This window comes from Camelus ferus, chromosome 16, assembly GCF_009834535.1.
Source record: "Camelus ferus isolate YT-003-E chromosome 16, BCGSAC_Cfer_1.0, whole genome shotgun sequence".
NCBI lineage: Eukaryota > Metazoa > Chordata > Mammalia > Artiodactyla > Camelidae > Camelus > Camelus ferus.
In genome coordinates this window covers 35946143-35970057 of record NC_045711.1, presented here as the reverse complement: position 1 = coordinate 35970057, position 23915 = coordinate 35946143, and the positions used below count along the sequence as shown (strand labels likewise).

The 23915-nt window shown below is 36.8% G+C and overlaps 1 protein-coding gene and 1 non-coding gene across 10 annotated transcripts in view; both read left to right on the top strand.

Moving 5' to 3' along the window:
- Positions 1 to 23915, top strand: part of BRCA1 (BRCA1 DNA repair associated) — a 54707-nt gene that overhangs the window by 15973 nt on the left and 14819 nt on the right. For 3 of the 9 annotated variants that reach the window (XM_032457265.1, XM_032457266.1, XM_006175151.3), the window contains exons 4-15: positions 213 to 290; positions 1342 to 1430; positions 2023 to 2162; positions 3319 to 3424; positions 4380 to 4425; positions 5412 to 5488; positions 6107 to 9529; positions 9943 to 10031; positions 13096 to 13267; positions 17747 to 17873; positions 19517 to 19707; positions 22541 to 22842. In XM_032457265.1, coding sequence (XP_032313156.1) covers positions 213 to 290; positions 1342 to 1430; positions 2023 to 2162; positions 3319 to 3424; positions 4380 to 4425; positions 5412 to 5488; positions 6107 to 9529; positions 9943 to 10031; positions 13096 to 13267; positions 17747 to 17873; positions 19517 to 19707; positions 22541 to 22842 — 4840 coding nt within the window. The remainder of the gene's footprint in view (positions 1 to 212; positions 291 to 1341; positions 1431 to 2022; positions 2163 to 3318; positions 3425 to 4379; positions 4426 to 5411; positions 5489 to 6106; positions 9530 to 9942; positions 10032 to 13095; positions 13268 to 17746; positions 17874 to 19516; positions 19708 to 22540; positions 22843 to 23915) is intronic. The other 6 variants (XM_014551017.2, XM_032457270.1, XM_014551016.2 and 3 more) reach the window with 6 other exon arrangements.
- TRNAA-AGC lies at positions 2318 to 2389 on the top strand. Its single transcript has one exon. It is a non-coding gene; the product is annotated as a tRNA-Ala (tRNA).

Here is a 23915-nt window from a genome sequence, read left to right as displayed (position 1 = left end):
GATCATTGCTTATGTTGTTCGGTTTTCTGCTTATGCAGCATCTAAAAACAATTAAAGAAAGCCATTGGTTGTGATTCATCTGCCATTACCTTTAAAATGGCTCTTAAGGGCAGTTGTGAGATTATCTTTTCATGGCTATTTGCCTTTTGAATATTATCTCTGTAAAAAATGAAGTAACTTGAGTTGTTCTTTTCATTCTTTATCATTTATAGATTTTGTATGCTGAAACTTCTCAACCAGAAGAAAGGGCCTTCACAGTGTCCTTTGTGTAAGAATGATATAACCAAAAGGTATATAATTTGAGTAGTTGATTGGAGGTTGGAAGTGACAGCAGCAGGAAAAAGTAGAAATTCCTTAATAGCATAGCTGGTGTTCCTATCAAACCAGTCATCAGTAGAAAAGCATATAAAAGGGTGTTTAGCTGACAGAGTAAATTATTTCTAAAGTCATTTTCCTGAAAGTTTTATAGTCTATCTGCCTTATACAAGTGTTAGCAATTTGTTGCCTTTCTCATATCCTTTTGAACGATGCAAGAACTTGCAATCTTATCTAACATAGGACTGTGTCACCTGTCCCCATTGTCCTGATACTGCTTTTATTTTTTTCCTAGCTTTTAATTCTACCTAATTATTTACACATACACATACACATACACATACACACACACACACACACACACACACACACACACACACACACACACACACACACACACACACACACACACACACACACACACACACACACAGTTCCTCTGGCCAGGATATAAGTTCTCTTAGGGCACTGGTTTAATCTGTCTCAATCAACACTGTTTTTCCAATGTTTGGCAGATAGTAGTCACTCAGATATTTAAAGGAATAAATACATTATATTGTCCTACAACTTTTCTAAACCAAAATCTCTTTTGGGCCATTGTTATCTGTCTGTGATTTTGAAATAATGTAATCATCATTTGGCAGAAATCCCTGAGAGCTAGAAGTGGGAGACTGGGTGGATGAGGTTCAGATGTTAAGAACAGTAAGTTTTCTGTGCAGTGGATGTATATCTCCTATGGATTCAAAGAACTATTATTTTAGATAGTTGTAGGCTTTTGGTAGGATTGAATGGCAAAAAGAATTATGAAAACAAACAGTACTGCTACACAGTTTATTCTAATGTCAGTGATGTTTTGATTTTAGCATAATGTCACTAATAGGCTCTGTTCTTTGAATATAATCTTTTTTTTTTTTTTACTGTTGCTGCATCTTTTTAAAATTTGTTTACATCTCTTTCCTTATTTTAGTATCCTTAAGAAGTTGATAATCATTTGCTAAGTGTGTCTTTCAACCAATTTACTTTCAGAAGCTTACAAGAAAATACAAGATTTAGTCAGCTTGTTGAAGAGCTGTTGAAGATCATTCATGCTTTTGAGCTTGACACAGGATTGCAGTGTAAGTGTTACATAACCCCAGGGGCCAGTCCTCAAGTGGCCAGCTATTAAAATGGAAGTTTGCACAATTCTTGTATATGAACAGGTGATAAGACCTTTTGATCTAAGTTAATTTTACCTCCTTATCTGTAATCTATTTTTTAAATCATTTTAAACCACTGGCCTCACACTTCATTTTATCCATCCTAAGATGCACATTTTTCACATTTTCACATCTCTGAAATTGGGAGCAATTTACCATCACTGGTGTGTTGTTGTTTAATTCAGTGTGTTTCCCTTTTTTAGTGGTACAGAAAATAATGGTGCATTTTACATCATTGGTGTCTTAGTTTGGGTGAAATATGGTATTAATAGGCACATTTGTTAATATTGAAGTGGAAAAAAAGGAGTAGGAATAACTTTGACAATCTGTGTGTTTGTCTCCTAGGAGTAGAATTTCAAAGTTGTTTTTTGTTTTTTTTTAATTATAGGCAACCTTTAATGCATTCTTAATAATACAACAAAGAGCACACACAGGATTTCTCTTGGTTCTTTGGTCACAATTAATGCATGTTTTTCTAATTGCAAAAATTGTTTTCCCTTGTAATTCACAGTTGCAAATAGTTACAACTTTTCAAAAAAACAAAATATCTCTCCTGAACATATAAAGGAGGAAGTTTCTATCATCCAAAGTATGGGCTATCGAAACCGGGCCAAAAGACTTCAACAGAGTGAATCTGAAAATCCTAGCTTGGTAAAGCCATTTTTGTGTATTCTGGTAACATCTCTTTATTGAGCATTGTGAACTAATGTGTGTGCTAGATGCTTGTGGATTTATATAAAAAGTCAGTAAACAAAGTGAGATGGTAAATTAAGTGGTTGAACAAGAGTTAGAGGAGTTTGGTGGCTGGGGGTATAGCTTAGTGGTAGAGCACATGCTTAGCATGCATGAGGTCCTGGGTTCAATACCCAGTACCTCCATTAAAAATAAATAAATTAAAATTTAAAATTAAAAAAAAAACAAAAACGAGAGAGGGAGTTAAGAGAAGGTGCATGTAGCTAGTGCGGGCAAGAGAGACCTTACAGGCCCTTCCCCTGCTTTAGTGCTTTATCCATTCCAACGCTTGTCCAAAATAGTCACAAGGACACTTAATAGTTTTAAGCTTCTCAGTTTTTAAAATGACCATCTTATGGCAATTCTCCAGGCTTGAGGAAATATCTTCTATTTTATTTCCTCTGGAAAGTTGCCTGAAAAAAAAATCAGTTTTTAACATTTGAAAATTGCTTCAACTTAAAAGTGTAATTGTCAAAGAAAATGCAGAGATTTGTTCATAGTTATTCATATGTAAATGAATAATAAAGATCTTAAAAATAATAGTTCTCATAGTACCAGCATTCATTTTTCAGTAGAGGTTGAAGGGCTCAAAAAGAAGAAGGAAAGCTTCATCAAAGTAGTGTTGGGTTTTTAAATGTTCTTTCCTGTACTGAATATTCTTAGGATTGCTGAGTTTTTAATTTTCATTTATCCTTTGTAAAATTTACTTAATCTTAGTTCCACCCCTGTTATCAGATGTGATTGGAAATGTGTACCAAATGAATCTCATTCCCTTTCTATACTATAATATAAAGTATTAACTTCAAAATATGCTTTCCTTATCTTTAAAAATATTACACGGATAATACATACTTACTTTAGAAAAATTTAGAATGACAGAGAGAGGGAAAAGTATTCAAACCACACATAACTCATACATTCTGGTATGTAGTTTGCCAAGTATTTTTTCAAGTTGTCATAAATTTTAGCTAATTGATTATGGTCTGTTTGTTTCCATGGCCTTGAGCTTCTCTTAAGGAAGGAAAGCACAGAACTGGCCGTTAATTAGTTGATCGTTTTTTACTGTACTGCTTAGCAGGAAACCAGTCTTGGTATCCAACTCTCTAACCTTGGAATTGTGAGATCTCTGAGGACAAAGCAGCAGACACAGCCTCAGAATAAGTCTGTCTACATTGAGCTGGGTAAGAGTCTCAGATTTTTAAATTTAGAGTAATAGTTACTGGGTTCTTTGAGAGTTTTACTAAAACCTTGGTCATAATTTATGCAATGGCTGGGAGCTTTAGGAAGTGAAAATTATTAAAATAATTTTACTAGTCTTATGGTGTGTTATAAATAATGTAAAAGATTCAGATCTCGCCTTGGAGAACCTTACTTTATAAAGAGAGCAAAAGAAAGGATGTCTGGTTGTAAGTTTGTATAAATACACTCTGGAAAGATGGAGAGAAGGGACAAGAAAGAACTTGATGCGTGGGCTACAGCACTTGGAGGGATCTAACGTAAATTGTACTAGACTGGAAATAATTTTAAGAACAGCTGAGCTCAGTTCAAACAAGTCTATGTCTTCTCCTTTAGAATATATTTATAATTGAAAAGAGTGGCCCTCCTTTGGGCTTCCAAGCACCACCATACGTTTGCCATAGCACTTACCAGATTTCTCTTGTAATTACTTGTATGTCTTTTCCTCTTTCAAAAAGATCATAAGTTCCTAGACAACAAGTGATGCCTCGTAAAAATAATCAAAGTAATTATAATAGAGATTATTTAGGAGCACTTACTGTAGTCCAGGCACTGTTGTGTTTTACTTGTATAATTCATTTAAGATGCATGACAGACAGTGGTTACTATTGGAGTTATTTTACAGATGAGGAAATCAAGGCACAGAGCGGTTGAGAATTTTTGCCAAGGTTGTAAAGCTAGTAAGTGGCAGAGCCATGATTCAGACCTGAAAATTCTGGCTTCAAAGTCTGTGCCTACAACCACTTCTCTGTATTGTCTGACATATCTATAGATCGTTGTGCCTGCCATATAGTGGATGCTCAGTAAATATTTCTTGAACGAATATCTGTTTTGCAAGTACAGTTTAACCCTTTTGATAAAAATCCTTTTATTCATTTGTTATTTGGGGAATTTTTTTAGGATCTGATTCTTCTGAAGATACAGTTAATAAGGCAAGTTATTGCAGGTGAGTCAAAGAGAGCCTTTTTCTGTAAAGCTGGCATTTTTATACTTTGTTAATATTAAGGATTGGAATTTAGGCTTGAATCATGGCATTGGAATAGATCTTAAAGATCATCTGCTATAATCTCATTTTATAGCTGAGAAAAGACCCTTTTTGTTTGTTTGGTTTCTTAGTAGTTTGAAAGTGTTTAAAGTAACAGTAGAATTCTGTACAGACTTGCTTCCAGCAGATAGTTGTGCTCTGGCTTATTTCCTTGTGTATGGTAGTGCTGACAACAGTGGTAATTGTGACTGTTGGAAATATTAGATTTTTTCATTTTCAATTCTTTCCTTCCTCTGTTCTTTTAATTCCGTCTGTTCCTCCAACGTTGTCTACATAAATTAAACCATATCTACAAGCAGTCCCCAACTTGGTTACCTGTCAAACTGCTTTCCTTAGGAATTGTTGCTTGACCCTAAGATCCATGATGGCTTAGTCTAAACTATGATGGTGTCATTGCCAATCAGATTTTGTTTGCAAATGACTTTTTCTAATCTCTCAATTGGAAGAAAATGGTTTTTAGCCTGATAAAGAAGCACAGAAGGCAGTGTTGCAAAGTGGTGCGTTCTTTGCGTTCTGCTGGAATGTCTGTCCCATCCCAGGGCTCCCTTTGTTTAGATATCTTTGCTCTTGTATTCTCATTGAGATATACTTTATGTTTTGTTAGTTTTTTCTTCACTCTCTTTTAGCTATTGTTTGGTTGTTGTTTAAATTTTGGTTCTCTTTTGTATGTCCACAGAGCAATGTTCTGTACTATTGCTCTGATTTTTGTGACTGTATGTTCTCAATCTTTGACCATTTCATTTTCACTAGAAGTTGCTAAAGGAGAATACAGATTTCAGAAAGTGAATCAAATTGATCAGCTTACTGCAGCTTTACCTAACTCATTTTTTCAACTGTGTGAGCATATAGCTAATGTTTCTCACTAAAGCTTCTGCTTTTCCCTATAGTGTGGGAGACCACAAATTATTAGAAATCACCCCTCAAGGAACCAAGGCTGAAACCAGTGTGAATCCTGCAGAAAAGGGTAATGGCAAGTCTTCCAACTTAACAGGCACTGAAGAGAGAATGAGTAGATACAGTACTGTAATTAGATTATTCTGAAGACCATTTGGGACATTTATAATTCACAACATCTCTTGGCAGAGTTAGGATATTGATCTTTCTCAGGTATCATGGTACAGCCTGATCTATTTCAATGGCACTAGACTGATATGGTTCTAATAGTAGCCTATGTAATTGGTTGTTGCCTTTTACTTTTAATTGATGTGTTTGTATTTTGTATTTTACATACTGGTATTTAGATATAGGGAGTATGAGTCTGAAGATACAACAGTCTGATACCCAGACTGTGCTTTTAATTCACTGTTAGAGGTTAGGGAAATAGGAGGTGTGGTTTATGAGCTGGGAGAATTATGAAATTAAAATTTTAATTATCTTGAGTGGAAGTAATGAGAATCTAGATAAATGGGAATTAAGCAAAAGAATGTGAGTTACATCTTCAGTATACTTGTTAGTGAGGTTAGTTTCTCTAAAAATATTCAGTTTCTTCACACACACACCCTAAGTTGTATTAAGTACATATTTTTTCACGAAAATTCTGTTTTTAAGCACCTTGGGTGGTGGTTGTTGTTTTTTTTTCCAGCTGCTTGTGAATTTTCTGAGGACATAACAAATACTGAACATCATCGATCCAGTAACAAAGATTTGACCACCACTGAGAAGCATGAAACTGAGAAGCATCCAGAAAAGTATCAGGGTATTTCTGTTTCAAACTTGCATGTGGAGCCGTGTGGCACAGATACTCATGCCAGCTCATTACAGCATGAGAACAGCAGTTTATTACTCACTAAGGACAGAATAAATGTAGAAAAGGCTGAATTCTGTAATAAAAGCAAACAGCCTGTCTTAGCAAGGAGCCAACAGAGCAGATGGGCTGAAAGTAAGGACACATGTAATGATAGGCAGACTCCCAGCACAGAGAAAAAGGTGGTTCTGAATGCCGATCGCTTATATGGGAGCGAAGAACTGAATGAGCAGAAACCTGCATGCTCTGACAGTCCTAGAGATTCCCAAGATGTTCCTTGGATAACACTGAATAGTAGCATACAGAAAGTGAATGAGTGGTTTTCCAGAAGTGACAAAATGTTACCTTCTGATGACTCACATGAAGTGGGGCCTGAATCAAATACTGAAGTAGCTGGTGCAGTGGAAGTTCCAAATGAAGTAGATGGCTATTCAGGCTCTTCAGAGAAAATAGACTTAATGGCCAGTGATCCTCATGGTGCTTTAAAATGTGAAAATGAAAAAGTCCACACCAAACCAGTAGGGAGTAATATTGAAGATAAAATATTTGGGAAAACCTATCGGAGGAAGGCAAGCCTCCCTAACTTGACCCACAGAGCTGAAGATCTAATTCTAGGAGCATCTGTTCTAGAGCCTCAGATAACACAAGAGCGCCCCTTCACAAATAAACTAAAGCGTAAAAGGAGAACTCTACCAGGTCTTCATCCTGAGGATTTTATCAAGAAAGTCGATTTGGCCGTTGTTCAAAAGGCTCCTGAAAAGATAATTGAGCGAACAGACCAAACAGAGCAGAATGGTCATGGGATGAATATTACTAGTAATGGTCATGAGAATGAAACAAACGACGATTACGTTCAGAAAGAGAAAAATGCTAACCCAACAGAATCATTGGGAAAAGAATCTGCTTTCAAAACTAAGGCTGAACCTATAAGCAGCAGTATAAGCAATATGGAACTAGAATTGAATACCCATAGTTCAAAAGCACCTAAGAATAGGCCGAGGAGGAAGTCCTCTACCAGGCAGATTCATGCACTTGAACTAATAGTCAATAGAAACCCAAGCCCACCTAATCACACTGAACTACAGATTGAGAGTTGTTCCAGCAGTGAAGAGATGAAGGAAAAACATTCTGACCAAATGCCAGTCAGGCACCGCAAAAAGCTTCAGCTCACGGGAGATAAAGAACCTACAACTGGAACCAAGAAGAGTAACAAGCCACATCAACAAATAAATAAAAGACTTGTCGGTAACACTTTTCCAGAACTAAATTTAACAAACACACCTGGTTTTTTTACTAACTGTTCAAGTTCTAATAAACTTCAAGAGTTTGCCAATCCTAGCCTTCAAAGAGAAGAGAACCCAGGAGCAATTCAAGTATCGAACAGTACCAAAGACCCCAAAGTTCTGATATTAAGTGGAGGGAGAGGTTTACAAATTGAAAGATCTGTAGAGAATACCAGTATTTCCTTGGTACCTGAAACTGATTATGACACTCAGGACAGTGTCTCATTACTGGAAGCTGACACCCTAGGGAAGGCAAAAACAGCACCAAATCAATGTGTGAGTCTCTGTGCAACAACTGAAAACTCCAAGGAACTTATCCATAGTTGTTCTAAAGATACTAGAAATGCCACAGCAGGCTTTAAGGATCCATTGGGATGTGACATTAATCACACTCAGGAGGCAAGCATGGAAGTGGAAGAGAGTGAACTTGATACACAGTATTTGCAGAATACGTTCAAGGTTTCAAAGCGTCAGACATTTGCTCTGTTTTCAAATCCAGGAGATTCAGAAAAGGAATGTGCAACAGTCTATGCCCACTCTGGGCCCTTAAGGGAACAAAGTCCAAGAATCACTCTTGAATGTGGACAAAAAGAAGAAAATCAGAGAAAGAGCAAGTCTGAAATCAAGCATATGCAGGCAGATCATACAACTTTGAACTTTCCTGTGGTTGGTCAAAAAGATAAGCCGAGTGATTATGCCAAATATAGCCCAAAAGGAATATCTAGGCTTTGTTGGCCATCACAGCTCAGAGACAATGAATCTGAGTTCATTATTGCAAATAAACATGGGATTTTACAAAACCCATATCTTATAACATCACTTTCTCCTAACAGGTCATCTGTTAAAACTATGTGTAAGAAAAACCCATCCGAGGAAAAGCTTGAGAAATGTGTCATATCACCTAAGAGAGTGATGGGAAACGAGAGCACCATTCAAAGTACAGTGAGCGCAATGAGCCAAAATAACATTAGAGAAAGCACTTTTAAAGAAGTCAGCTCAAGCAGTGTCAATGAAGTAGGTTCCAGTACTAATGAAGTAGGTTCTAGTATTAATGAAGTAGGTTCCAGTGGTGAAAACATTCAAGCAGAACTAGGTAGAAACATGGGTCCTAAATTAAATGCTATGCTCAGATTAGGTCTTTTGCAACCTGAAGTCTGTGAGCAAAGTCTTCCTGTAAGTAATTGTAAACAACCTGAAATAAAAAGGCAAGGAGAAAATGAAGGCATCTTTCAGGCTGTTAATGCCAACTTCTCTCCATGTCTAATTTCAGATAACCTAGAACAACCTATGGGAAGCAGTCATGCTTCTCAGGTTTGTTCTGAGACACCTGATGACTTGTTATATGATGACGAAATAAAGGAAAATACCAGCTTTGCTGAAAGTGACATTAAGGAAAGATCTGCTGTTTTTAGCAAAAGTGTCCAAAAAGAATTTAGAAGGAGCCCTAGCCCTTTAGTGCATACGCATTTGGCTCAGGGTCACCAAAGAGGGGCTGGGAAATTAGAGTCCTCAGAAGAGAATGTGTCTAGTGAGGATGAAGAGCTTCCATGCTTCCAACACTTACTGTTTGGTAAAGTAACCAATACACCTTCTCAATCTGCCAGACATAACACTATTGCCACAGGGAGTCTATCTAAGGAAACAGAGGAGAACCTAGTATCATTGAAGACTAGCTTAAACGACTGCAGCGACCAGGTAACGTCTGCAAAGGCGTCTCAGGAACGTCACCTTAGTGAGGATGCGAGATGTTCTAGTAGCCTATTTTCTTCACAGTGCAGTGTATTGGAAGACTTGACTGTTAATACAAACAGCCAGGATCCTTTCTTGATGTTTGACCCTCCTTCCAAACAAGCTGAGCATCAGTCTGAAAACCAGGAAGTTCTGAGTGACAAGGAGCTGGTTTCAGATGATGACGAAAGGGAAGCTAGCCTGGAAGAGGATTACTGCCAAGAAGAGCAGAGTGTGGATTCAGACTTAGGTATTGGATCCAGGTTTTTGTGTTTAGCCCCGTCTGTTTTATAGAAATGAGCTAAATGTTTCTGCCTTTGGGGGAGCACATTTTACGAATTTCCAAGTGCAATGAAAGTAACGGCTTCTTAAACTTTAAACCTGTTCCTCCCAAGGTGTTTTTCCTTAAAAGTCCTTCACCTAGCCAGAACATCTTCTCTATTTGAATAAGATTTAATGCCCTAATTATTGGTGGACTTGCTTCTGGTTTCCATTCTTGTGATTTCCAAGAGGAAATCCGGGTGTCCCAAAACAAAGAGTGTAATCATTTTGTGTGATGTGAAAGTGAGGTCTGTCCTGCCAATAGGAAGAAACAGGAGCTACAAGTTAAAGTATTGGCTGTCTGTCTTTACACCTGAATCTCTATTTTTATTATCATTTAAGGTGAAGCAGCATCCGGGTATGCAAGTGAAACAAGCTTCTCTGAAGATTGTTCAGGGCTGTCTTCTCAGAGCGGTATCTTAACCACTCAGGTAAAAAGCATATGTGGATGTGTGTGTGGTGTTCTCTGCATTCAGTAGTATGCATCCCCCATTCTTACATTTGCTTAAATCATCCCTTAGAATTAATGGTATAACTGTTGTGTGTGGGACCTTGTCTCCTCAAATTAGATTGTAAGTACCCAGGTGGAACACATGCCACCTTCTGTTTCATACACACACACACATACGTACCAGCATGCTCTCTGCAAAGCACTAAATATTGAATTTAATGAATAAGCTAATCCTTCAAAACCCATTTGTTCTATAAGCAAAAACAAGTCTAGAGCCTTCCACTGTTTTGTGGATTTTTTGTTTTGTTTTTTGTTTTTTCTCTTTTAATTGGCTAGTTACTTGTTCTTTACTGCCTATAAGTCATCTTTTTTCTTTCAAAAAGTACAGTTTTTTTACTTCCTGTACTTAGTGGTCAATATCCAATATTTTGGTTACTTATGAGGGGATAACAGCTTTGTCGTATCTATGGCATTTGGTAACATGAATATTTCAGTACTCCAGGCAGAATAGTCTCCTAGAAAAAGTACTCTCTATCACAACATCTAAAAATTAACATCATCTTCCTCACAGAACCTGGCTCTGTCTCCTAATTTTTATATTGCAGAAGTGGCACCAAATTTTTCAAAGTTCTCATATTCAAAAATTCAGGCTCATCTCAGCTTATTTTTTCAGAATGTGAGCACAGTGATTGCTGGTGGTAATACTGGTGAGAGTTCTGTGCCTGGCTGTGTTACTCTAGGCAATTTACGTATCACCTTGGAACTGTAATATGCACATTCTTAAAATGGAGATAATCTGGACCAGCAGTTTCTGATTCTGTCTTCCTTAGCCATATTGTATAATATTGGACGTTCAATAAACTACCTTCTTGTTCTTTATATTTTTGATCTTATTCCTAGGGATATATGTCTATTTGTTCAAGATTCACTTTGTAAAGTGTTTTTAATCAAGCATCTACCCAAAACAGAGCCAAAAATCAGATTTCAGGGCTAACTTAAATCTAGAATAGTGCCGACAAGCAAAAGATTAAGGAAGGATTCCTCCCATTAAGGAGGGTCAGGTATTCCTCTTCGGTATACTACTGCATTAGCAGTATAAACAGAAGTAGTGAGGGATCATCTGTTCCTGCTGGGACATGTATTATTGGCAGGGACTTCCGAAGGAGACACTCAAGCTGGACCTTGAAAGATGAGAATTTTTCCAGGTGGAAAAAGAAGGGAGGCGGTAATCGAGGCAAAGGCACAGAGGCATGAAATGCCCAGGAAGCACAGAGTTGTCCCATGTGACTGGAAAACAGGGCCTATGGGTGGTTTGGGAGAGAAATAAGAGAGGAGATCAGGCTGTGAAGGCTCTTTTGGATGCTGTGCTTAGGAATTTGGAATTTATCCTGAAGGCAATAGTGAGTAATAATTGTACAGTATTCAGAAAGGGTCAACTTAGTATCTGAACAGTGGTATACTACTAAGATCCTATGGAAAGAGAGACATAAACATGTCTTTTAGGGAACTTTAGCTGTATTAAAAGTAGAGATCAGAGTAGCATAGTGGCATTAGAAAAGAAAAGTAGGGCTAATTCAAGAAACATTAAAGAATTAGAATCAAGAAAACTTGGTAACCAGTTTGAGTTTAGTCTCCCAAATGTATCTGGCCAATTGCCTACAGGGGAATTTGTCTAAGTTATAAAGTCATTGCTTTGGGAAAACCCAAAGGAAAGTTATCTAACTAGAATTCTCCCATTACTGTTTTGTTTTTTTTAATTTTTTAATTTTCTAACCTATTTATGGCCACATAGAAGTTAGATGTGATGGTTATGACAGTAGTGACTAAAACAGCTTCTGAAGCTTATCAGATGGATATCCATGTTTGGTTTCATTCCAGATTTACTGAGGCAGCCCCTTGGCTAGGGTTTGATCGGTGCTGGAACTACTCACAAGCACCACGTGGTGGCAATGGCGCTGTTGTGGACACTGGCAGCAGAGCAGTCTCAGCGTAGCAAAGGAAGCCTTTGTGGAGCAGGGAATACATTTCCTGGTCATAAAAAAAAACTCCTGAAAACCGAGAACTCAGTGTAGCAGGAGAAAGTAGATGGCTTGTTTTTAGTAGAGGGCACAGTCATTTCAAGGATCACAAGAAAAAGAAACAGGGTGAAACAATCTTTGTTTCCCTGGGGTTTGCTGACAACCATGGATGCTCCTGAAAGTAATGAAGAAATGTATATTTTGGAGAGCTCCTTACTTAACAAATACTTTGCTTATCAAAAACCTTAGACTTAGCAGATTTCTTCTTCACACGGAGAAATAAACAGCAGGAGCCCCATAAGCAAGAGGAGCCCCTTACCTTGAATTGAAAAGAATAACTGGCCTTACGGACTTTCCAAGGGCTTTTTCTGTTGGATACTTCCTCTAGCAGGTTCTTCTCTGTAACAGTGTCTAGGTACTCTATCCCCATCCATCTAGAATGGCAGCACCTGGAGGGCTGTATCCCCATCGCCAGGACAGTGACTGGCACATAATAGATGGTCAACAAATAGTTGAACAAATAGAGAAATTAATGAAATAGCTCTTTGCTCTTTCTATTGGAAACTAAATGTTCAAAGAATCCCAGAAAAGAAAGAGACCTTATAAGCCAGAAATGAGACAAATCTCTTAGGAGTCCTACAATACCAAATTTTTGAAACACAGCCTGAGGAAAATGTCAGCAGAATCATGCTAAGTTTAAATATTAAAAGTGTTTAAGTATCTTAATTATTTTTTCACTCCCTAGCTTTAAAAGAAAACCAACTGCAAAAAGACATCACAATAAATCAAACCTCTTTGGGAGCATTTGAGGAATTTCTTCTCCCCCTCCAACATCATTCTGAAATACTTCCATGGGCATTAATTGCATTAATATAGTCAGATTAAAAGGTGTTCAGCCAGAACTCATAATGCCATATGAGGTGATTTTAGTTCCCATGAGAAAATTAATTGGTATGACATATTCTTGCTTTCTGACAAGTTTCTAAAAGAGTGCAACTTTCTCGGTGTCGTCTCCTGTCTCTGCAGCAGAGGGATACCATGCAAGATAACCTGATAAAGCTCCAGCAAGAAATGGCCGAACTGGAAGCTGTGTTGGAGCAGCACGGGAGCCAGCCTTCTCGCAGCTCCCCCTCCCTTGTAGCCGATTCTTGTGCCCCTAAAGACCTGCTAAATCCGGAACAAAACACATCAGAAAAAGGTTTGTAATATTGGCCAAACTCGTTATCTTAAGCAAAGTTCTACCCCTTCCTAAGCCTTTACCTCCTGAAAAGTGTGGACCCAGCTCCAAGACTTGATGATCTTTGCTCCGCGTGTATTTGCTGAGTCACTCCATGGGTAATCTTAGAGCCTGGGTCCTAGTCCCTGCTCACAACTAATTCACCTTCACAAGGACCAAGACAGTCATGAAGTGTCGTCGTCTGAGTATCCACAATGAAGAGATGCTATGGGGAGCGCATAGGAAGCAGTGTGTCACGGGAGAGACTGGAAATAGGTAACACCATCATTTTAAAAAGCTTAAAAAAAAACCAGACATGTTTCTGATAATGCTGGTGTCAAATCACAAAGCCTTATTTAATGATGTGCTTTCTGGTTTATAGAGAGAAAGGTCCTGTACTTCAGGAACTGCACCTTGATCCACAGGAAGCCCAATTATGAGTAGAGACAGGTTTATAACAGCATTACAGTCATCAGCAAGGTCAGATGGACCTCTGAAAGGAGGCGTTTGGAGTTACCGGGCAGGTAGAGTTGTTCTGAGCTGACTCCCTATAAAAAGTGAGCACTGAGCTGAGGAATAACCTGGCATAAATAAAGTGAGATGAAAATTTGAGTTTTCATTGGAAAAAGCCCTGTAAAGACAACACATCAAGCTGGCCTTTAAAATAGGGACAAAGGGGCTGGGTATAGCTCAATGGTAGAGCTCATGCTTAGCATGTAAGAGGTCCTGGACTCAATCCCCAGTACCTCCATTTTAAAAATGTCTATATAAGTAAATACATAGGAGCAAATATGAGAGAGGGCTCTGGACAGAGGCCTGTGTTCCAGAGAGGAGCTGTGCTTAGGAACTGGCAGGTGTGGTGAGCGCCTCCCAAAGTGTTCTTCACAGTAGTGTTAAATTTCTTTCTTCGTCGCTGCCTTCCCCAGTCTTACTGGGGACCAAAGGGCCTTCCTTTGAGTCTTTCTAGGAACTCAAGTCTCAATTATTCAGTAAAGTGGCCTTGGTCCCAGAGTGTGCCTTGCAGTGTTTTTATGTTCAGAGAAAAACAGTAGCTCATGCATAGAAGCTAGGAACTCTGTTGCTATGGCAGTGGTTCAAAATGTATTTCCTTAAATGCTTTCTTTGTAAGTCTGTCTTCATTTAGTTCATCTACCAGTAATGAAGCCCAAAATCTTGTCCCCAGCACAATTTTCTTCTTTGGTGCTTTCACCATCTTCAGTCTAAAAACAGACTAGACGTTCAATCTTAATGCACTAGATATAAAATGTTATTGTCTGGCTTTGAATATATGTGTAAATCTACTATCTCTTCTTTGAGAGGGGAGTGTTTATTTTTTACTGAAATCTGTACACAAAATGTTTCTCTGTGGCTTCTTTTTTTTCATAAATGCTATATTTTTATATACATTATTTTACTATGGATTTGAAAACCTCTTTGAAAATTTCTTCTGAATCTGTATAAAACATTTTGTTAAGAAAGAGCTTTTACTCCGTCCTTTGTAGTAAACTTATTCATTGGTCTGCTTTCTCATGAAATTATAACATCCTCAGAATTCTGAGGTTGGTGGGTAAATGTTGAGAGGAGGGAGGAGAGGCTTTTGAGAGTGTCCTCATTTTAAAAAGTTCCCTCTCATTCCATAGAGAGTGTCTGCTGTGACCACTTACATTTGCATAACTTGAATATGTTGTTCAAATTGCTCAAATGTTACTTCTTAATGAGATCTCCCATACCCGTGATGTCTCTGACTTTTCCAGCCCCCGGTTTACCCTGTTATACTGTTAATTTTATAATAGTCCTTGTTAGCTTTTAACAGTATGTAATCTGTTTTGCATATTGTTTAGAGTTCCTCCTTATCTTCCACCAGAATGTAGGCTCCATGTGGGCAGAAAACCCTTACACTTGTCCTAGAACACATTAGGTGCTCAGTAAATATTTTATTTTTTAAAAAATAAATATTTTAATTTACATGATTAAAACTCTGAAACCCACTCCAGAGTTACTGAAAGAGTTTTGGAGTTTTATGGCTTTAATTCTAAAACATTTTGAGCATGAACTTAATGCCAGCTCAAGTTTTATGCCTTTTTCCTTTTTAAATTGGTCTAGTCTTCCTGAAATTCAAGCAAACTTATTAATCCTGGAAAAAGAAGTTTTGTTTACCTTCAGCTATACTAAAGTAACTTATTTTTTAAGTAAATGTTTTATTTTTGAATAACTTCAGATTTACAGAAAAGTAGCAATGGTAGTTCAGAGAGTTCCTACAGGAACTCTACCCTCTACTTAGTTTCAGTTTCCCCTAATGTTGTCATCTTACATTACCTGGTACTTTTGTCAGAACTAAGAAACCAACATTGGTACATTACTAGTAATGAGTGAAACTCTAGATTTAATCAGATTTCACCAGTTTTTATTTTTTAAGATTTAGTATTCTTAAAGATGATGAAAGCCCCTTTTCCAGGGTCTTTACGTCAAATGTTCTGCCCTCAGCCTAGATCTGCCCTCCTGTTTATCTAAGTAAGGGTCATTCCCAAGCCTGGATAATATCGTGCAAATGTGTATACTTAGCCGTTATAAATTATGTGTACCTCCGTCTGCAGGTAAAGCTATTTCATATCAGGCACTCTTTTTTTTTTCCTTCTCATGGATTACCTGTCATTCACAAAGCAGACATTAGCATTTGTAAGATCACAGTCCATTACAGCCAAAGTGATTTTCAGACACATCTGAGCTTTTCTGTCCCACAGTACGTTGATTCCTGGAAGCTTATAGTTTATCATTTCTCAATATCTCTTTCCTCCCTCTTCAATGTCTTTTCCTTTGATTCTTCCCAATATTTTGCATGATGCTTATTAGCACATAATGGGCAATCAGTAAACTCATTAAATGTTTGGTCTGGCCCATATTCCATACCCATGAAGAATATAACATATTAAGATTTACAGATGAAGGAATGATTTCAGGGGGACTATGGTACTGTTCCAATACTTGGGCTCCAAATCCCTGCATTTATGAAACAAAGATTAAGGAAAAAGAAGAGCAGAAAAGTTTTTTCCCTGTGTTTTTTAAGTACTATTGAGTTATTGAATCCTCTCAGGTTAGCTTTGTAGTTTGGGCCCCATTAAGTATTCAGGTGATGGAATGACTTATTAAGATCTGTCTTTGTATCTAAGGCCTTCCCCTCCCTGCCCTTTCACTTTTGTTTTTTTAACCCTTTCCAGTGGTTAATTCTGTTTTGTGTGATTCCTTAGCGACACATTACCTTTTATCAATGATCACCCTATATTGGGGGGTGGGGGTGATACCTATATTTAAAAACTTTACATACCACTTAAAAGAAAAACCTGCTGGTTCATAATTAGACCCTTCTTCCTTTCAGCACCTTATGGTAGCTCCAGGCAGAGTTCTTGTGTTCCTAGAAACTCACAGGTTCAGAAAAGATGACTATAAAGGAAACTATAAATAATGTATTTGAGGATTAATTCAGGAAATCAATGATCCCCCCCCCAGGGTACCCAATGTCTTAAAAAATAGTTTAATTAATACAGCCCTTTGTTTGCAATTTTTCTGCCTTGATTTATGGAGTTTGGCTTTTCTAATAAAATCTCAAAATAAATTACAGTTGTCAGTGACTTTGTAATGGATAGAAGATGTTTGTAATTTTTAAGTATTTGTTTTTACTTTTTAAATATTTCTGCCTTTAAACGACTTCCTAGAAAGCAGTGGCACAATAACACATTTGGCAGAATTAATAAATAAAAAGGATGTACTAACATGCCAGAACTTTGCCTTGGGTCTGTTCTGTGTTTTTTCTTTTCTTGTGCCATTTTATCATTAGTTCCACACATTACTTCCAGGTCCCTTATCAGTTGGTACCTTGGTTATTTTGTTTATATCGGTTTTTTGTTTGGTTTGGTTTTTAGTAATTGAAAATGTGAAGCAAAATGTCACCTGTTTTTCCTTTCTCATCTGACCCCTCCCCTCTTGTTTCTAGACACATGCAAAAGCTCAAACTCCCATCTGATACAGTCTTTGATGTAGGGGCAGTACGGATGGAAAGGGGGATGTGCTTTGTGCTTTCCAGTACTTTCTCTTCTCTATTATCTGAGGGGATTTAAGTATAATTTTGTTTGCTGCAGAGATAAAAATTCATTTCCTATTCTTGTTTCCTTATCATTCAGGGCCAAATATATATATATATTTTTTTTTTTTTTTCAGCCTTGTCTCAGCAGGTTATCTTTATTTGCCCAGTCTTAAAGAGTTCCTTTTATTGTCATTATTTTTCAGTCATTTAGTTCCATTTGGTGCTGTGTCACTTGTGTTAATAAAAATATATTTGTTTAAAAACCAATTTGATTGTCACAGATTGCTACTTTTGAAAGAAAAAAATTGATAGTCTCACCTGAATTATCACCATCAGGACAAAGCAGTAAAGTAGATTTCTTTGTTTTCTCATTCCATTTAAAGCAGTATTAACTTCAGAGAAAAGTAGTGAATATCCTATAAGCCAGAATCCAGAAAGCCTTTCTGCTGACAAGTTTAAAGGATCTCTGGATAGTTCCACCAGTAAAAATGAAGAACCAGGAAGGGAAAGGTAAGAAATAATAAATGTCAAGTTTGGTAGCTAAGTAATGCCTGTACTTATATTAAACTCTTATTATTAATTCTTTTTCACTATACTTTCTCTAGTTTTCTGTACACAGATATTTCTTACCCCTCATTGCTCTAGGACACTTCTCTTGTTTAATTGCATATAAGCTTTTTGGACCTAAACAAGGTATGAGCTACATGAGAAATGCATCGTAGATCCCTTCTGAAAGTCGGAATAAAATATAGAACTGAAATCTCAGCAGGCCTGGAGGCTGATGGTAGACTTCTCCAAGGCAGCCCTTGCCCTAATTGAAGTTTTTGCCTTCTGGAAAAGAGTTTAGCTATTGATTTACCCCAGAAAATATTCAAAATATCTTTCAGGAATGTCTATTCACATTACTATTGATATAAGACTGTGTAGCACTTGTATTTTTAAAAACACTTTACCTACTTCCTCATTTGATCTTTATAACAACACAGCCAAAGTAAAAGGACAAGTTCTGGGCTGCTATTCCAAGTTGATAGTTCAGAAAGGAGTCTCAGAACTATTAAAAGTCACACATCTCACCACTCTAGGAAGGAAAAGAAATTAATATTTATCAAGTTCCTACCAAGTGTATGTATATTTTTGCTTATCTTTATGGGAATAGTGACAAGTCGATAATCTAATCACACATCTTTCCCAAGCCTGTTGAAGTGGACTGAGGATATATTTTTGAGGCTGGGATACTGGCCTGGTAGCTGTGACAGAGAATGAAAAGATCTAGACTCTGTAGGCACTAAACACATGTTTAGAGATAATGACCTCATTGCCATGCTGTAACCAATTGAGCTAACCACCCATTTTATATTCAGGCTAAATATTTCTCTTCCTCTTTCCCCTCCCCAGCGTACCCTGTAGAGACTTCTGTGAAAGAACTGACATCGATTGAACTTCCCTTCCTCTACTAGGCTATTTGAGAACAATTCAGGTCTTGCTAACCCTTAATCCATGGAGCCTAGCTTTAGTGCCTGACTCAGTAAACACCCAATAATTATTTGAATTAATTGTCTGGTCTCTGAGGTCCTTTAAATCTGTTGATAAGTATTTTATTCAGCAAAGTTTTAAACACCTAGAAGAGTAAAGGATTACTTGCTGAGTACATATGCTCTGCTAACAGTATTTTATAACTGGCTTTTGTTTTTAGAATGACTTTGGACATTGCAAAGGCAAGAGGCAGAAATGATTCTATGCATTTTGCTAAAATTGGGTAGGAAGAACGAGCGTAGCGATGTCAAAATTAATCAACTTTCTATTTTTACTAGAGAGCTGATTCTCACACATTCATTTGGCATAGTGTACAGAATTTGAGTGGCAGTGGATAATTTGGTGAAATTTGCTGACATGCTTTTAAACAGCTAGGAAATATACTGCCTCAGACCAGACCCTAAGGGGAGATGTTATATGTCAGCCCTGTTATATGTCTGCCCATGTTGGCAGACATCATGAATCCAGGCTCCTAGGCCGTCACTCATGTTCTTTTTGGCTGGGCATTCCCGATCTCTCTGACAGTGGGCAGTTTCACTTATGCCTTAGCCTCCCAGGAAGTATCACTAGTCCTTTCACAAGCTGTGGTGATGGTTTTCTCCTTTCATCTGTATTTCTAGGTCTTCCCCTTCTAGATCCCAGTCATCAGATAATAGGTGGTATACTCACAGCCACTCAAGGAGTCTTCAGAGCAGAAACTGCCAGTCTCAGAAGGAGCTCATTAAGGTTGTTGACGTGGAAGAGCAACAGCTGACTAAGTCTGAGGCCCAAGATTTAATGGAGCGGTCTTATATGCCAGGACAAGATCTAGGTAATATGTCATCTGCTCTGATGGAGAAAACACTTTTATTTTCCTCTGAATCTTACCTAAAGATATTCTGGTGAATCACCTTTCAGATGGTAGTAATCTATCATGAATGCATCTGTTATACTTAAACCCATTAGAAAAATAGCTTGAAATGTTAATCCAAGTTGAAAATTATTACAGCTGTTAATCTCTTAATATTGGTTTAACTCTAACAGTTTTGAGGGTGGGAGGGTCTTGGTGCTCTCTAAATATTTTACTTCAACTATTAGATAAGAGTGCTAGGGCCCTAGGGTAAAGTTTTAGACTGTCCTTATTGAAAAATGAGTCAAATCTCTAAATTAAGTTCTTGTTTTATGAATTAATGAATATAAATCACTATATTTTTTATGTCTTATAAATCACTGTAACTGAATGGTGTGTTTTATGGCTTGTAAATCAAAGTTTTAATCTGTAAAGAAAGTTTTAAATTAGTCCTCAAAAACACATTATCATAAAAGGTACTCTCTGGCATCTAAATGTGGTATTTGGCCATGTTCACTAGGGTCATTTTAGGAATCTCATTCTTTTTAGCTATGCTTACTTGCTGATAGAGTGACATTTTCTGAAGTGTTTCAAGGGTGGCCTATTTTTAATTTGGTAATGATATCTGATGGTTTATTAAGTGAAAAAGTTAATGATATCATCGTGGATGAAGAAACAAAAATAGAATATTTGTCTCATTTTCAACCGTTTTTCCTTTCTTGAAAAAGTACTATATGTTCAATACCAGACAGTTGGAGAATATAAGGTAATAAAAAAGATATTTCAAACTACTTGTATTCTTGTCATTAGCAATAAAATATTGCTATATATCTTTAGTCAGTTTACTTAAACTTTATTTTTAAATATAAAATCATGATGAATATTTCTTAGCCATTTTCTTTAATGTATTAAGAACATGTCTCACTTTTTTTTTTAATTTAAAAAAAACATTATTTTGATTGTTTTTAGTCAACTATTTGTATTTGGCTTTTTTCAAAAAGCTTCAGTGATACAGGAAGTGCCAAAACATTCACAAGCAGCCCAAAGATTTAAGTATACATTTGATTTTATTTACAAACCAGATATAGACTCACAGACATAGAAAACAAATTATGTTACCAAAGGGGGAAGGGTGAAGAGGGATAAATTAGGAGTTTGGGATTAACAGATAACACACTACTATACATAAAATAGATAAACAGGACTTACTGTATAGCACAGGGAACTATATTCAGTTTCTTGTAATAAAAAACATTCATTGAGCTGTACACGTTTGATTTGTGCACTTTTCATGTCTGTGTTATGCTTCAATGAAAAGGTTTTTTTAAAAAATCTTTTTAAAGTATACATTTGAATCAAAACCATCCCCTAAGTCCATTTGCAGCAACATGGATGCTCCTGGAGAATGTCATTCTAAGTGAAGTAAGCCAGAAAGAGAAAGAAAAATACCATATGAGGTCGCTCATATGTGGAATCTAAAAAAAACAAAAACAAACAAAGCATAAATACAAAACAGAAACAGACTCATAGACATAGAATACAAACTTGTGGTTGCCAAGGGGGCGGAGGGTGGGAAGGCACAGACGGGATTTTAAAATTGTAGAATAGATAAACAAGATTATACTGTATAGCACAGGGAAATATACACAAGATCTTATGGTAGCTCACAGAGAAAAAAATGTGACAATGAATATATATATATATGTTCATGTATAACTGAAAAATTGTGCTCTACACTGGAATTTTACACAACATTGTAAAATGATTATAAATCAATAAAAAATGTTATATTGTTCAAAAAAAACCATCCCCTAAGAACTAAACTAGATAAAATAAATGACAGAAATTACAGAAAGCAGGCCTTATAATATTGCATTTAATGGAGTCTAAGATGCAAACATGTTTCATGTTAAGACTGAAATAGGGTAGCATCTTAAAAAAATCAATGGTTTTTTTTTAATTTTTAATTTTATTTTTAATTGTGGTAAAAAAAAGACAAACCACATAAAATTTACCTGTTAAACATTTTTAATCTCTCAGTAGTGTTAAGTGTTCACTCATTATTGTATAGCAGATCTCTAGAATTTATTCATCTTGTAAAATTGAAATTCTATATACATTAAACAACAGCTCTCCATTTATCCTCTCTCCCCATCCCCTGGGAATCAACGTTTTACGTTCTAAGAGTTTCTACTTTGGACACATATACGTGGAATCGTGCAGTTTTTATCCATGTTTGTAGCATGTGACAGGATTTTCTTCATTTTTAAAACTTGTTGTATGTATATACCACATTTTCTTTATCCATTTATCCACTGATAGACATTTGGGTTGCTTCCACCTCTTGGCTATTGTGAATAATGTTACAAAGAAAATGAGTATGTGCATTTCTCCATTTTGTTATAATTAAATGTTTGTAATTAAATGTAATAGGTGAAGAGTACTCCATTGGAGTGGATGTGGCATAATTTATTTAATCTCATTATTGGATATTTAGTTTGTTTCTCAAACCTTATTGTTAAAAACAATGTTGCAGTAAACATTTCTATGACTACACCTTTGCATACTTCTTTTAAGTCCTTGGGGTATATTTCTATTGACTGGTAGTATAAATACACGAGGCTTTTGCAACATAATGCCAAATTGGCCTTTAGAAAAGTTATGCCACCTTGCACTTCTGCCTACAGTGTTATTAGTGTACCCATTTTTCTCTTAACCTAACTTAATCTGTCTTTTTAATACTTAGCCGAGACTAGATGTTATCAGTCACAATTCACTGTTGTATAGATTAAACTTCTTTCCTCATTCCTTTCAGAGGGAACCCCTTACCTAAAATCTGGAATCAGCCTCTTCTCTGATGATCCTGCGTCTAATCCCTCTGAAGACAGAGCCCCAAACGTTTGCAGCATGCCATCGTCAACCTCTGCATTGAAATTACCCCAATTTCAAGTTGAAGAATCTGCCGAGAGTCCAGCTGCTGCTCATACTACTAAGACTGCTGGGTGTAATGTGAGGGAAGAAAGTGTGAGCAGGGAAAAGCCAGAAGTGGTATCTTCACCAAAAAGAGGCAACAAAAGAATATCTATGGTGGCATCAGGCTTGACCCCAAAAGAACTTGTGAGTACATCCATTATGAATCTCCCTAATGATTGACACTTCATTAACATACTCAGATGGTTTTAAATGGTCCTCGCAATGGATAACCTATAGGAAGAAATCTAGCGAACAAGTTTATTTCTATGTAATTTAATTTCCATGACTAATTTCTGAAAATCTGTACTTAGATAAAGGTAGAGCATGGATTATTTTGTATACATTTACTGAAGTAAATAATTGTTAGGTATTAGCAGAAAGGTTATAGTTTGGGGTGTGATATAGAGCTTTTTAATTTTAATTTTTTTCTATCTGAAAAAGCAAGTAGATATAGCTCTGCTCCCCAGAAGGCATCCTTTCCCCTCCTTTGTTCACATCTGTGTGAAGTTACCACCATGATTAACTAAATTTAAACTGGTTCCAAGTGCATTGCCAGATAGTGACATTTTTCCAGTGTTTGTCTTTATCCTGGCTTGTAACACAGTTCTCTCATAGCTTGCCCTGTCATTTCTGCCCTACAATATCCCTCGGTATTAGGATTTTGACATCTCCTTGGGCCCCTCATGCCAGAAACAGAAATTGTTTCACATTGTGGAAAAATACCCATTAAAATATTAAGACCACTGAAACTTTTTTTCTGCCTGGATTGGGTGTAGATTTCAGACATCCTAGGACATTTACCTCCCTTGTAATTAATCACCATTGGTATCATTTTGTAATAAAATAATTGAATGAAAAAAATTTTTAAACCATGATAATACACCAGAGTATCAAATAGATTCAATAGTGGGTGCCATTCACTGCACACTAAGAAATGATTCAGTCATCCTTTAGTATCTTAATTAATCCTTCCTAAGATTAGAACCATTTCTCATCCTAGCTTTTCTATAGGTTAGCAGCTCAGCATAACCTTCTCTGTGGCCAGATGTGTCCCACTACTACAAGGGCAAAGTTAGCTGTGTCTGCCCTAGTAGATACAATGAGTAAATTCTCATCAGTAATGCCAGAATTCTCATCTCACAGCCATGTGCCCAGAACAACTACATAATTCATACCTGTGTCTGTTTATATTGCTCTTGATCATTTACCAACACATG